This window comes from Sciurus carolinensis, chromosome 3 (genome assembly GCF_902686445.1).
Source record: "Sciurus carolinensis chromosome 3, mSciCar1.2, whole genome shotgun sequence".
Lineage (NCBI taxonomy): Eukaryota > Metazoa > Chordata > Mammalia > Rodentia > Sciuridae > Sciurus > Sciurus carolinensis.
In genome coordinates this window covers 136,745,298-136,761,949 of record NC_062215.1, presented here as the reverse complement: position 1 = coordinate 136,761,949, position 16,652 = coordinate 136,745,298, and the positions used below count along the sequence as shown (strand labels likewise).

The 16,652-nt window shown below is 33.4% G+C and overlaps 1 protein-coding gene across 11 annotated transcripts in view; it reads right to left on the bottom strand.

The window, feature by feature from the left end:
- The window catches only part of Gulp1 (GULP PTB domain containing engulfment adaptor 1), a 268,650-nt gene that overhangs the window by 32,329 nt on the left and 219,669 nt on the right, over positions 1-16,652 (bottom strand). For all 11 annotated transcript variants that reach the window (XM_047544379.1, XM_047544374.1, XM_047544381.1 and 8 more), the window contains 2 exons: positions 14,615-14,713; positions 6,177-6,314 (listed from right to left, as the gene is read on the bottom strand). In XM_047544379.1, coding sequence (XP_047400335.1) covers positions 6,177-6,314; positions 14,615-14,713 — 237 coding nt within the window. The remainder of the gene's footprint in view (positions 1-6,176; positions 6,315-14,614; positions 14,714-16,652) is intronic.

The following is a 16,652-nucleotide window of genomic DNA, read 5'->3' as shown; positions in this document are numbered from 1 at the left end:
TGCTATCCCACTTATTGTTTGTTTCTTGAGCTTTAGAAGTTTAGTTAAGGAAGATGATTCCTGTGCTGACATGCTGGAGTGTTGGGTGTACATTTTCTTCTAGCAGTTGCAGGGTTTTGGGTCTAATTCCTAAATCTTTGATCCACTTTGAGCAATAGGGATCTAATTTCACTTTTCTACCTATGAATTTCCAGTTTTCCTAGCACTATTTGTTGAAGAGGCTATCTTTTCTCCAATGAATGTTTTTGGCACATTTGTCTAGTATGAGGTAACTATTTATGTGGAGTTTTCTCTGTGTCTTTTATTCTATTCCATTGGCTTTCCTGCCAGTTTTTGTGCCAATACCATGGTGTTTTGTTATTATGGCTCTGTAGTATACTTTAAGGTCTGATATTGTGATGCCTCCTGCTTCACTCTTCCTGCTAAGGATTGCTTTGGCCATTGTGATCTTCTTATTTTCCCAAATCAATTTCATAACTACTTTTTCTATTTCTATGAAGAATGTCATTAGAATTTTAATTGGAATTGCATTTACACTGTATAGAGCTTTTGGTAGTATGGCCATTTTGACAATATTAATTCTACCTATCCAAGAACATGGAGGGTCCTTCCATCTTCTATGGTCTTCTTCAATTTCTTTCTTTAGTGTTCTGCAGTTTTCAGTAGAGGTTCTTCACCTCTTGCAAACCACATACAACAATATATTAAAAAGACTTCATCCTGACCACATGGGTTTCATCCCAGGGATAAAAGACTGGTTGAATATGTGGAAATCAATAAATGTAATTCATCGCATAAATAGAGGGAAGGTCAAAAATCAATAATCACATGATTATTCCAATAGATGCAGAAAAAGCATTTGACAAAGCGCAGCACCCATTCATGTTTTAAATACTAGAAAGACTTGGAACTGAAGGAACTTACCTCAACATTGTAAAGATTACATACAACAAGCCCAAGACCAACGTAAAACTGAATGGAGAAAAACCAAAAGCATTTCTTCTAAAAACAAGAACCAGACAAGGATGCCCCACTTTCACCACTCTTTTTCAACATGGTCATTGAAGCTCCAATCAGAGCAATCAGGCAAGAGAAGGAAATTAAAGGGATACAAATAAGAAAATAGCAGCTCAAATGATCCGTTTGCTGATGATATAATCTGATATATAGAAGACCAAAAAACCTACTCTACCAGACTTCTAGAGCTCATAAATAAATTCATAGTAGCAGAATATAAGATCAACATTCATAAATCAATGGTGTTCCTACACTCCAATGATGAAATTAGGAAAACTATCCTATTCACAATACCTCAAAATAATACTTGGAATCAGTCTAATACTACTTTTAAACTTAAGGAGATAATGGGCTGGGGGTGTAGCTAAGTGGTAGAGCACTTTCCTAACATGTATAAGGCCTTGGGTTCAATTCCCAGCATGGCATAAAATGAAGTAATAAAGTTGCATAAAATCAAACCTTAATATGACTACAGAACTTATATAAACATTAAATCTTAATAATACATGATTTTATCAGGAAAGAAAATTCTACTTTTGTAGCATACGAGGGTAGGCTTCAACTAAATTTCAACAAAACTGAAAATCCGTGGATCTGATTCTGTTACTATCTAGCTTTGTGATTCTCAGAACTTCAGTGAACCTCTCTGCCCTGTATTTATCTAAAATGAGATGAAAGGTTTGGTTCAAACAGACCATGACTTATTTTTCTAAGTAAAATTTTCATACTGAGATCATTTTAGAATTTACATTCATTTTAAGAAATAATATAGGCAGGTCATGTGTACCCTTTATCTGGGTTTTCCCAGTGGTAACATATTTCAAAAATGTATTACAAATCACAACTGGGGTGTTGATGATAAATAGTCAAGATGCAAAACTCCATTACCAACAGAATCTCTCATCTGACTGTTTTATAGGTATACTCTCTTACAGTCTGTTCTCAGTCTTTCTTTAATCTTCTGGCAAAATGATCTGTTTTCCATTCCTATGATTTAGTCACCTTAAGAAAGCCTACAATAAGAATCATGGAACACATAAGCTCTGGGAACTGTCTTTTCTCACTCCCTATTCTCTGGGGAGTCATCAAATTGTTGTGTTAACAGCTCATTCCTTTTTATTGCTAAGTAGTGTTCCATGATTAGAATGTACCAGTGTTTCACTATTCAGACATTTCTGCAATATCTGTAGATTTTTTCCCATTATGACTAAGTTACTCTAAACATTTGTGTACAGGTTTTTGTGTGAGCATTTTAAGTTTTGATTGCTCTGAGAAAATTTTCCAAATAGTGCCTATGATAGTTGCAAGTTAAGTTTATTATGAAACTGACAAACTGATTTTCTCCAAGTGATTGTACCATTCTGTACCCCTGTCAACTACCTAAAGGTCATCATTTTTCTACTTCCTCACTAGCATTTGGTATTTTTAATTGTAGCTTTCAGATAATTGTGTAGTAAGTTACCTCTCCTTTTGTTGTCAATTGATATTTTCCCAATACACACTATTGGTAACATCTTTTCATGCACTTACTTGCCGTCTTTATATCCTCTTCAATTAAATGTACTTTCATTTTCTTTGCCAGTTTTCTTATTTGATAATTTTTATATGTAGGTTATCAAATTTCTGTATACTAGTCCTTTGTCTGATAAGCAGTTTGCAAATATCTGTTCCATGTGTTAGATTGTCTTGTCATCTGGATACTTAACAAGGCCTTTCTGATGAAGTCCTAGTTTCCATTATTTTTCCATTTATGGATGCTGCTCAGTTTGGATGTCAAGTCTAAGATCTCTCTGTATAGTCTTACAAGTTGAAGATCGTTCTCGTGTTTTTTTTTTTTTTTTTCTAAATGTTTTATGGTTGTACATTTTACATATAAGTCCATGATGCATTTTGTAAAAGGTGTCAGGTTTAGGTCCAGGTGTATTTTATTTGCATGTGCAGGTCAAACTGCATCAGTACCTTTGGTTGAAAGCTTATCTTTCTTCTGATGTATTGCTTTTGTATCACTGTCAAATATTAGTTAAGTGTATTTTTATAAGTTTATTTCTGTATTTTTTTTACTCTGATCTATGGACCTCTTTGTCTATCCATCTACCAAAACTATAGTATTTTGAAGTAATCCTGTTTGGAGTTCACTGGATTTTTTTAACTTATACGTTTATAGTATTTGTTAAATTTGGGGAGTTTTCAACCATTATTTCTTTGAGTGCTTTTATAAGGTTGGTCTGCCTTCTTTCTTCTCTCTTTCCAAGACTCCAATGACATACACATGTTGGACATTATGTGACAGTCCCACAGAACCCTCAGGTTCAGTTTCGTTTTTGCTTCTTTCTGTGCCCTTGTGTGTTTGTGTGTGTGCTCATGTGCACATACATGTACTTGTTATGTCTGAACTGTTCAGATTGGACATATTCCATTTGTCAGACTTTCAAGTCACTAATTCTTTTAATTTCTATTTCTTTCTTTAGGTTTTCTACTTCTTCAATAAGACTTTCTACTTTAGCTGTGTTTGTAATTGTTCATTGTCTTATATTTTATGTTGTTAATTTTAAAATTTTTGCCTTATAATTATAGTAGCAGTTTGGGGATCTTTTGGTTCACTTTTTTTCATTTAGTTTAAGATGGTTCTGTTTCCTGGTATGAAGAGAGGTTCTCAATTGAATCTTGGATATTTTGGATATTAGGTTATGAATTCTAGAAATTATGTTAAATCTTCTGTTTTTGGTGGCTTCCTATGACATGCACCTGTAGGGAAGTGAGGATGGAAAAGCCCTGCCTCATGGTTCCCTGCAGAGGACTGAGGTTTACTCCCTCTTCAGTAATGGTGGAATATTCTGGCTCACCAGGTGGTCCTCCTTGTGACCATGGAAGGAAGGGGACTTGTAAATACAAATGGACAAATACAGTGATGGGAATCTAAAGTCTTGGATTTTGGTCCAGATTCTGTTATTACTTAACTTTGTAACTTGGGGAAACTAAATATTTGTTAAGGAACATAGCCATGGTTTGTTAAAATAAGAGGAAAGAATTATGCCATTAAGTTATCATTTATTCTTTCATGTTAATACTCTATTTAAAATAAGAATTAGAAAGAATGGCATACCAAACATATTTCATACCCATCAAATCACACTCATTATTTTAATTAGAGTCAATGAAACCTCATACAAATACAATAATAATAATAATACAATGAAATTAAGAAAACATTTCCTCTTTGAGTTAATGAAGTTGATGCCAACTCGTGATTTGAGAGATATTTTGCACCCTTGTTTTTCAGATCCAGGCTTGCATCTACCCACAACAGAACTGCTTGCTAAATGTGGATTTCCTGAATAGCAGACCCAATGAACATATATATTTTTAGATATGAGATTCAAGAACTGTATTTTAAAGTCACCTCTTATGATTCTTATGTACACAAACTGGTTGTGAATCAGGGCTCTCATGTCAATAAGTTATTGTCAAACTTCAAGAAAAAAGAAATTTGATATGCTATTTTCAAAAAGAATAGTAGGTCAAAGGTACTGAAATTCTAGTAATCAATTACAGAAACTTAACGACTGAGAAGAAATAGGGTCTATGTTATTTAGACTACACATTCTGGTAAACTTAAATTTCATAAGCATGCAGCAGATTCGAATGGAAATCACAGAAAGATATAACAAGTGGTACAAATATGTAAAGTAGTTTGATATTTATAATTAATTATGATTATGAACATTTCAGAGGACCCCAAGGAAGTTTATTTCTATGGGTACCACAGGAAAGAAGGACAACTGAGTTAATTGGTGCAAATGGTAAAAGGTTATTATGTTTTACACATAGAAGATATTCAATAAATATTAACTTTAATCTTCTTAATCACAGAGAAAAACATCTGCAAATAATCATGATTATGAAACACTTGAAATATGTAAATGTAATGCATTCATTCAAGAGGATAAATTTCAAAAACAATTTGAGCTTTATACAAAATATCTTTTTGTGTATATAATACTGTCTTACATGGATAATCATATTTTTCAGATTAGATGTTCCATAATATCCAATGGTTCTTAAAATGCATTATTATGCCAAGCATTTTAGCATATTAGCTTGCCTTTTTAAAGCACTAATATTTAAAAGACACAGAAAATAACTTAAGCTACTTTTGGTAAATTTTCATCTTGCTTTTTCATTAAGGAAAAAATTATTGAGCATATGTTGTCCACCTGATGCAGGAATTATATATAAAATAAAAAGGCGTTTGTTCTCAAGAAGGTCACAGTCTAACACCAAGAGATAAATGACACAATTATGATAATAATATTAGTAATCTCCTATTTTTGAGAGTAAAAAAATAGCAAATAATGAATTAAATTCTATGTCCTTTTTAAATCAAAACTGTTGAGGTTAAATATTCTTCCTTCTTTGAAGACAATGACTGTAATTTGTGCGTAAGTTTTATAACAGGAACTCAGACTAGATTATGATTAGAAGTAGTTTATGCTTTTAAGCAAGACAAAGGATTTTCTTTAAGATTCCAAATAATTGAAGAATTGTTACCTGATTTAACTCTCAGAAGAGTCTAACTGATCTTATTTAGAATTTTAGATTAAATTCAAAGCAAGCACACTCATACCTAAATACACATAATATTATTACTTTTCATTACATTAAATGTTCTGAATGACAAACATCAAGAACCAAGTCTTTATAGTATTAGATAATTTTATTAAGGAGCTATGTAGATTTTATTTCCTGGAACTTAGAATACTTATCTTCATGAAATCTATCACACTCCAGGAAGAAAAAGAAAAAAGCAAACACAAAAACAAAAACCTTTCTCACCATTACTCTTTGCATTATGTCCATATTGCTAAATAATGTTTGACATTAAAATTACATATGAATGATTACAAGCGATATAAACGCACAGCATAAGCAGGACTGGTGTTCTAACAAAAGAAATTTGCATGCAAACTTTTGCTCATGAACATAAGAATTTAGTTAAAGATGAAATCCTGAAGGATATTCTCATGACAGGATGAATCTATTAGTGTAGTTAAGTATTTACAGACCTTATTCACTTCCAAATACTTTATTAACTCCGGAAACAAGACAATTCCTGGCTTGTAAAATGGAACAAACCACCCTAAAACATCTGGCATACTTACACACTTTTCGCTGTCAAACACATAGCACAAATGTTTATTTGACTCAGAATCTTTGCATATGAAAGTGAATATCCTCTTGTCAGTTTTATCATCTGCGCAAAATGATATTCTATGAAGCTGGCAATTGTGTTGGACTTCCTGTGAACACAGATGGAAATAAATACAGTTGATGGCATTTTTTCCATTTTCTGAAACACCAGTTTATGTTAATAACATATAACTTAAGATTTTAAAAGTGTAACAATCGTCTGTTAAGCTTCAGTTTTACAATTACTACACCCTAAATTTAAACAAACATGCAATGTAGATGGACCTCCTGACTCAGGATTAAACTAAGATATTCATTTCAATGGTACTCAAAAAAAAAAACACAAAAATACAGGAGGATCCAAGGTCCAGAGATTTTCAGAGCTATAAAGCATCTTAAGAGACCATATACCCTAAATCCTTCATGTTTATACAGGAAAACTTTGAAGTCCAAAGAGATTAAGATACTTCAAAAAAGAATGAGCCTAACCTTTTTAAACCCAAATTCCTTTCATTCTATGTCACTGCTACTAATGACTATTACAATTTAGAACAGAACCTCATCTGCAGAAAATTTCACCTGAAACACACCATCATTTTCATTCCTAGATTTTTAAAATTAATTTTAAGTCGCATATCTTCATTGTCATACACTCCTGAACCATTTGTATCTAGGTAGGTCATCCTTGCAAATTACATAATGTTCTCCATGGCAATAACCTCCAAATGACTCAATCAACCCTGCTAATCAGTAGAAAGACCAATACTGCAACCAAAGTTAGAGCTACAGAACACTTATGTGCACACATATACATAAGACATATACATAAATATTGAATTATAAAATTCATGCAAAACATCAGTAGGTACTTAATTAAAACAAAAATATGTATATATAATAAACTATTATTTAGTCAAAAAATTGAGTATTTGATACTACTTATATACTTATATTCTAATAGGTCATCAATAATATTTAATCATTTTTCAGTTTTCTGAAGCACATTTTGAAAAAAATGAGGAAAATGTCTTATGTGTTTATTTAATTATGACTGATGTAAATGAGTAAAAAAAATATTTTGTTTTTTATTGTGACTATGAATATCTTTTTTTTCAAAAATGTATTATAATACTAGGAATATCATCAGAAAATCAGGCCACCTGTATAATTTAGTGGGTATTGAGAGATGGAAACAACTATAGTTTCAGCCAAGAAAGACTGGTAATGTCGCCTCAGAAAACCTGATTTTTAGTAAAGTCTCTCTCTACAGGTGATTTCAGTTTACCTGTAGCACAAATTCTTGGGTTGCCCATTGCAAACACTTTCCTCATCTTTATCTCAGATGAGTCAGAATCTCAGGGATTTTGAACAAAATAAATATCACTAAGGTAATTAAAATCCTTATCCTCCCAAGTTTTGAGTTTGATATGTAGCTTGCTAAGATTTGATTTATCATTCCTATTTGCATTACTGTTCATTGGACTAAAAATAAGCATATAAAATGAGAAAGATAAATAAATGTTAAGAGAATTTGCCAACAAAACAATACATTTTTCCCTGGATGCAAACCAAATAGTAAGCCACCAAGGAATTTCTTGGCAAGCATGAAAATTAAAATGAGGAGGAACAGTGTATGCTTGTAAGGTATTACTAGAGAGCCCATATGTCTCTGTCAACGGTAGAGAGGACCAGTTCTGAAGAGAAGGTTCAACTCATAGGCGTTTTCAAACAGAAAAATCAAATGATTTGTTAATGTAATAGCAATGCGAAAGATACAGTGTGGGTGAATTTAATTCTTTTTAAATTGATACATATTAATCACAGGTTTTTTCTCATAGTCTGTGCTTAGATTGACAATGATCATATTTGTCTGACACTTTCCAGTATGTTGCCTGATTATCCAGTCCCTTTCCATATTAACATTTAGTTTTGTTTTGATGTTAATGCTGCCAATCAAGCAATAGCTCTCAGCCACATGGCATGGTACATACCAAATACTAGTAGCAGGTCTATATCACTTTAAAAACGGCATAATCATGTTAATAATACATGAGAGAAATCATCACTGCCAAGCCATATTGAAAAAGTATTTCTCATTTCTATTCTTAGGAGAAATGACAAGGAACATGCAAAACACCTCATTTACATAGCGGGTAGTCTAATGCTTCACTCACCCACCGAGGATATGAACATGACGACTTAGTAATAAACAGGGTGGAATCATCCTAATATTTGGATTAGCAAAGGTATCTTTTTACAAAAGAAGATTAATAAGCTGAAACTTGTAAGTTCATTATTTTTAAGGTTGTTTTCTTTTTTTTTTGCTATCACTATAATAGGTATTTGTGGATATTTAATGTAGGATTACTTTTGGTGAAATGGGACTTTAAAAAAAAGGACAGGAATACAACAACAACAGGCCACAATGTGGAAACACATATCCTTTAACATTAGTAATATTTTAATGGAGTTGGAACAAAAAAAATGTGAATAAACATTTTAACCCCAGTCATCTACACCACATACTTCTAGCATTACATAATCTTCATTAGGAGAACAAGTAAGAAAACAGAAAGGGAGAAAGGCAAGATACGGGAAAAAAAAAAAAAAAAAGATATAGGAATAGGAGCCTGTTGTTAGACTGCTTTCAGTTCCATCTCTTCCTCTCAATTGGGAAAGAAAAATATTGTATTTTCTATAAAGTAAGTCCCTGTTAGATTAATAATATGTTTTAAAATCCTGCTTCACACATGTATATTTAACTATAAATAAATTTATTTTAGAGGCTTCATATTTGATTTTTTTTTTTTCTTGATAAAAAAGTATACCTACAATGACATGAATGACAGGGTGTTTTACTGGTTCATTCTGTCTTCCTGGTTTAGTGTGGTTCCTAAATGCATGTGTGTAAATAGGCTGTACTGGAGTTCCTTGGAAAATGTGCTTCTTTCTTTCTCTCAAACACACACATACCAGGCCTTTTTTCTGCAGATCCTGATTCTAAAATGCCCAAGCAGACTCCAGAAGTCAGCTCACATTCATTAGCATGTCCTGGGACACTAATGCTCTGCAGGGTTTGTAAATCCCTTTTTAGACTAACTTCATTCTTTTTTTTTTTGGTACCAGGGATAGAACCCAGCGCACTTAACCACTGAGTCACATTCTCAGTTTGTTTCATTTTTTATTTTGAGACAGGGTCTTGCTAAGTTGCTCAGGGTCTCTCTAAGTTGCTAAATCTGGCTTTGAACTTGCAATCCTCCTGCCTTGACATCCCAAGCCCCAGGGATTACAGGCATGTACCACTGTACCTGGCTTATCTTTATTTCTTAATAGAATGAAAAAAAAAAAAAAAAAAGGAACTCTCCATATATGGGTAAAGAGTAAGATACAATATACCCATATATAATATATAAGTAAAAGTCACTTGTTACATATTCATAGGTAGTATAATTGAACATATATATCATCACAAAAATTTTAAAACTCCAAGATTATTCTTTAGATTTGTTAGGGGTAAAAATTCAGATGCTTCTTTCCCATTCAAAGCTTAGAAAATTCACTTTTTGGGAGAAAAACACAATTGAAACTCTTTAAAACTAGCTATTAAGTATAAGAAATTGAGAGTTTTGGAGAGGAAAGAACATTGGTATTATTGATTTGAATAAGGTCATATAGGATGATTAAAGTCTTGGTTTTATCTATTCATCTGTTGATGGGCATCTAAGGGAGTTCCATACCTTGGCTATTGTGAATTGCACTGCTATAAATATTAGTATGCCTATATTATATATACTATATTACTATATTTATATACTATATTATTATAGTATGCTGATTTAGTTCTTTTGGACAAGTACCAAGGAAGGAGATAGCTGGGGTATCAGTGGCTCCATTCTTGGCCTTTTGAGGAATCTCCACATTGCTTTCCAAAGTGGTTGTACTAATGTGAAGCCCCACGAACAATGTTAAGTGAACCCTTACCTCACATCCTCTCCAGCAATTATTGCTATATGTATTTTTGAGGATTGCCACTCTAACTGGAGTGAGATGAAATCTCAGTGTAGTTTTGATTCGCCTTTCACTGATTATGAAGGTATTCTTATAATAATGGAGTTTCACTCGGCCATAAGGAAGAATGAAATTATGTCATTTGCTGGCAGATGACTGGAAATGGAGAAAATCATGCTCAGTGATATAAGCCAGATTCAGAGAGTCAGGGTGTGAATGTTTCCTTTCATTTTCAGAAATTAGAAAGAAATACAGGGAAAAACAAGAAGTGGGGGATAACATGATAAAAAGAAGAGTAGAATAGAGGAAGGGGATTAAGGGGAAGAAAAGAGGGCTGTGTAAGGCAAGCAATTGTGGATTGAAATTGACAGACATGTGCGTGTATGAATACATTGCAACAAATTCCACTTTTATGTATACCTATAATGCACCAATTTAAAAAAATAGATGAATAGAAGAAAGACCAGTACAATATAGGAAGGGGATCAGGGGGAGGGAAGAAAGGGATAGGGAAAGCTCTGGGAGTTAGGAATGAGCAATATATGTTATATGTATTTCTTTTATGTCAAAATGAACCCCACTGAATGCTCTAATAACACATAAAAAGATCAACTGATTAATCCTGTTAACTTGAACCCTACATCACTGATATTTTATAAGTGGAATTTAGACTGGGGAGGCATGGAGAGCTGAGGGTAAAAGCTTAAAGAGAACAGAATGAAAGTTGACAGGCTACCCTTATTGGCAGAAATTTGAAAATATGGTTTATCAACAACAAAATGGTAGATGGCAACCAGCCACTTTCTTATCATTTTTACTTTTGTTTAATTATCACCAGTCACAGATTTTTAAGTCCATGTGAACTTTTAAGTCCATTCACATTATTATTTCTTTGCTCTACAGTGTCAACCACTATGAATTTTTTTTACAAAAACATTATTTCTATTTTTTATATTTATAAGTTTAGGAAAATTTTTCTCTTCATTCCAGGTAAAACACAAAAAAAAATCAAGAAAGGAGCTAGAACAAATAACCTGACAAACCATAAATTATTAATTAAGGGGTTTTATAACAATAGGCTTCCCCAAATGATCAGGAAGCCAAGAAATATAAAGCAAATTGATATGATAACAGAACTAATTGATGATACTGGAGATTGAACCCAGGGTTCTCTGCCACTGAGCTGTATCCCCAGCCCTTTGTATTTTTTATTGTGAAACTGGGTCTTGCTAAGTTGCTCAGTCTGGTCTCAAACTTGTGATCCTCCTGCCTCTGCCTCCAGAACAGCTGGGATTATAGTCAAGTGCCAATGCACCTGGCTTGAAGGTCTTAACTTCCCACGTATCTTTCACTTGAAAAAAATACTATCATTTAAAAAATCATATTAAGTTATACAGGAAATAATAGGTTGAGTTAAAAAAAAGTTGGAATGCATACCCATGCACTCTTCACCTAACCAAATGTAGTGATGTACCACACTGCATTTACAAGATCTATCTTACACATAGATACAGATTTCCACAAAGTGGTATTAGTGGTAGTCATCATACAGTTTTTTAAAGTGTATATTTTGTACCTGTCTGAAGACACACCATTATTAAAGTGTCAATTATAAAGACTAAAGAAATTCATATTTGTATTTTCTAACTACTTAAACTTTGTATCAATTGGATATTTTTAACTTTCTAAATTTTTAACAATAAGAGAAACATTGAGTATAGTACATAGACTATGTATATGCATTTGGGAAAATTTCTTAGCTTAGGATACACCATAGTTAGTTTTGAATAAAAAAAAGATCATGTGAAAATGATACATAAAGTGTGTATTATTGATCCTACAGATTTCATATTTCAAGATATGCCTTGATCAGTTCCAAAAACATGGACAAAAAAAATTTAATCAAAAAAGTAATTTTATACACACACACACACACACACACACACACACACACTGAAACCACTACACAATTTGTATGTTTTAGAAGAAAACTTTCAACACACACATGGGCTCCAAATGACCTACTCTGAATGGATGTGTGCCAGGATATACCCCATTTAATTTTAAAAAGGAAATGCAGGAAGAGGATTATTTTTCTTTTTGATTGCATGTAAGACTACTCTTAGGTTGCTATACTTTTGGCAGCACTACCCTCTGTAACTAATTGTTTCCTCATTATATTGACCTTTTTGTAATCCTTATTTGCCCAAAGAATATTCCCAGCTCATCCACATATTCAAAAGATAAAGCGTCACAGTCACTAGTTTTGTTTTGGAGAGGACTACACATATTTCATTATGTGTTTCAATTACTTTTCTGCTACCCATTTACCTTTTCCTTTTCCTGCTACCTCCACAGCAGTTACTTTGGGATGGCTATAACTTAAGTACAATCTCTATGTATTTGTTTCTATATTAAATACTAGATTAGATGGTCGAATTTTGAGATATCTTAAATCCATGTCTTGAAAATTCTGAAGGAATGCCATTGTTCATTAAGATGGAATTAAATAAGAGTAACTGTGGATGTATGCAAGTTATAGTCCAGTTGTTCTTAAATATTACAAATGAAAAATTTTTACGTTTAGAAATTATGGTTCCATAGGCTCACATGGGACCTTATATTTCATTTTTGCAACTGCTTCAAGGCAATTTTAATGCAAGTTGGACTACAATTTGAAAATAAGACCTACTGCACATAGTCACCAAACTGCATGCACTATACCAGATCTCCTCACACTTTAATGCACACAGGAATCACTGGGTTTCTCCATAAATTGTGGATTACAAATTCAGTGGGTCTGGATAATGGTACGTCCAGCTCTCAGACCACACTCTGAGGTTGTTCCAAGCTGGTATTCATATAGGTGAAGGTATCAAAGGTACCTGCTAGGCTACTGAAAGTTTCGGACCCATGAAAAAGTTTTCATAATCTGTTCACAGGCTGCGTTTCTCTTGCCTTTATAACTGAATTTTTCAATAAGCATGACACAATGGTAGAGGAAAACTTTGACAATTTGAATTTGTAAAATGGTTGGAGTTAAATTTAAATGAATTTTCCAATCCATCATGGTCTTACAAAATTACTAAACAATAATTCTGAGGCACTGGGAATAAACTATTTTATTAGCTTACTAAGGTTGCCATCCACACAGATTGGGTGCCTTAAATAACATAAATTAATTTTTTTCACAGTTCTGAAGATTAGAAGTCCAACATCAAGTTGTCAGTAGATTTGGTTTCTCTTCTTGGCTGCCTTCTTGCTGGGTTTTCACATGGCCTTTCCTTGGATTGAAGTCCCAAACCCCAGCATGTCTTAATGTCACTGCGTTTGGAGTGTTAAATTAAACAAGCAGGTGCCAATTAGCTTGAGGCTATCGCCTTTGAGATTCTGCATAAAACATACTGCAACTTAACTTATTGTGTAAGCAAAACCTAATTCGGAGTATAACAAACAGAAGTTTCTATCAATCACAAGCAGAAAACTCATTGCACCATGCCCGCTTACAGCAGACAACTAGCTGCAGTCAATGAGGTGATTTCTCTACTTTGCTCATGCTTGGCCTTATAAGTACTCCACATTCAGGTTGGTGGGTGAGCTCTCTGAGCTTGTTTTGGTTCCGAATCTACCTGGTAAATGAGTGCATTGTTTGCTCAAAAAAACTCTGTTAAGTTTAAATGGTTTAAAGTTTTTCTTTTAACAGGAGATATGATCTTTAAGAAAGTTATTAAGTTAAAATGAGGCTATTAGTGTGGTCCCTAATCCATTCTGACTGGTGTACCTATCAAAAAACAAAATTGGACATGAGAAATCTAGAGGAGTGTGTGCACAGAGGGACAACCATATGAAGAGGTGGTAGCAAGAGGGTAGCCATCCACAAGCCAAGGTGGACTCAGAGGAAATTTACACCAGGAGCTCTGGATCTTGGTGCTCTAGCCTCCAAGATCTTACTTACAAGAGAAAGTTTCTATTGTAGGCTACACTGTCTATGGGTTATCGTTACCACTGCCCTAGAAAACTAACATATGCTGATTATGTCCGTAAACAATAAAAATCAAAGTAGGACATTTTAACAAACAACACAGATCTTCTGTCTTCTTTCATACCCAGTGAACCACACAGGGTGCATCTTTTTCACATTACATGAAGAAAAGCTTCTAAATATAAGTGTGAGTGCTGTTGAGTGCATTTAGTATAAGTTACTGCATCCCAAACACAGGCTGAAGAACAGACTATTCAGTAAGAAACTCCAAAGTTCTTTTTCCCCCTCTAAAGATACTTTAGAAATTTAAATTGTCACCAACGGAGAAATAATCAGTTTATTAGTAATTAATATTCATTAAAACAGGTAAAAATTGCGATTAAAGATTAGAATGCTCTGACATGCAAAAATAAGCCTTACCTTTGTTTTGGGTTCTAGAATTTTTACTCCGTAAATTGATATTTGCAACTCAACTTTAGGAATTTTCTGGCCTTCAGATTTCTTGATGTGTCTTGCAAACTACAAATAAAAATATTTCATAAAAACTTAATTCTGCTTTTTTGTGGAGAATGAACACAAACAAGTACACATTTGGAGTTTTCCTTCAATGTCAGATTCTCATTAAGTGAATTATTGCTCATTATAAAGTATTTTATAAAAATAATCTCAAAATATTTAGTGATCTCAGCATTTTACCATTATAATTGATTGGATTTCGGTAACTTTACTAAAACCTGATTTTTTAATGTACTTCTTTCATATTTTAAAAATTGAATTTATACCAAACAATTGAGAAAACAGAGAACACTTTGTTGATAAACAGAGATAAATTTGCTTTCCTGTGGATCTTTTGCTTTTACTACCTTTAGAGAACTTGCAGTTCACCAACAGTTGATATGCCATTTTTGCTAGTTTGATGTAATACCCTGCGCCCCACCAAATCGATGAATAAAAAGAGATAGACTACTATATCCCTGTCAAAGCTAAGAACTGCGGTGAGTACTAGCTAAAACACTCAAATGTAGATCTAGATTCAGTTTAGAATTATAAGCATAGTGAATATCTGGAAAACACATTATTATTATTACCATTATTACTATTATTATTATTATTATTATTTTGGTAGTACCGGGTATTGAACCCAGGGCCTTGCATGTGCTAGGTTATATCCTCAGTCCCAGAAATAGTTTTAAGTGCTTTCAGAATAGTACTTATTGTATATTTTCACTGAATTAGTTAAGTGTATGTAAATGTATGTTAGGTTCTGCTATAAAATAAAAAATAAAATCAGAATACTCATTTACTCAGTAGATAGAGTTTCTACATTTCATCCAGGCTTGCCAGATTTACTGGTGGAAAAATTACAGGAACACAATTGTATGTGAATATTAAATAGTGGATATATTTGATATCTTTAGTTTAGAATAGATATACATACATGCACTCATACACATATTCACAAACACAACATATGCAAGTAAGTGTAAATATGTTTCAGGTAATAATTTGGAACATACTGACATTTTTAAAAAGTTATTCATTGTTTATCTGAAATGTAAAGTTTACTGGGTGTTCTCATTTCACCTGGCAATTTACTTTCCTTCTTACCTTGGTCCCTTCGCCTTTCTTTTTAAGAAAGGGGTAACATTTTTAAAAATAGGTTTCTCACCCCTCTTTTAGGGTTTCCAAAAGTCATTTTCTAGTAGATCATTTTTTTTTCAGCATCTGGATGCTCTTCCTAATAGACTCAAAATAGATCATCTGTAAGGCCAGGCAGAGCTCTGGTCCTCTTTGTGTCATATTTATTTGCATTGTGTATTTCACTCTAATTTAGGGCAGATGTGAATACACATGGTATAGTTCAGTCCTGAGGCAGGGAGAGGTTAAAATTCTTCTCTGTGCATGGCTTTGCACTGCCATGGAGAGTAACATTATTAATGCATGTATGAATGCCTTGAAGTGTCTGCCTTCGTATCCCAGAGGGTACATTTGCTTTTTTCCTTGTTGGGTGGTGTAACTGCTGTTGGTGAACAACTTACTGACTTTCCTGCTCTATGGATGTAGCCTGCTCTTTCTTTTTTCTTTTTCTGCATCTAGCAGTCTTACATTCTGCACATGAATGGACTAACTTGTGCCAGAGAATTTTCCTTTTTTCTTTAAGAAACGTGTTTCTCTTCAATGCACATCAAAAATTCTTCCAGTTCTCTGCTAAAGAATGTGTATTAATTTTCTTTTCCCTTCACAGTCTCTTTCTTAAATTGGCATCATTAAGCAATTCAGGGTGTTCACATATAAAAGCGTATAAAACAAATCAACTGCTCTGCATCTACGTGGAGGCATCTGTCTAAGCAAAGCAAGTCTCCACTGCTGGCTGCGAAACCATTCATTCTACTTGCTTCCTCCCTCCTTCTGTTTTCCCCAAACACAGTAACAGTGGTTTCCGAGTCCTCTTCCACAT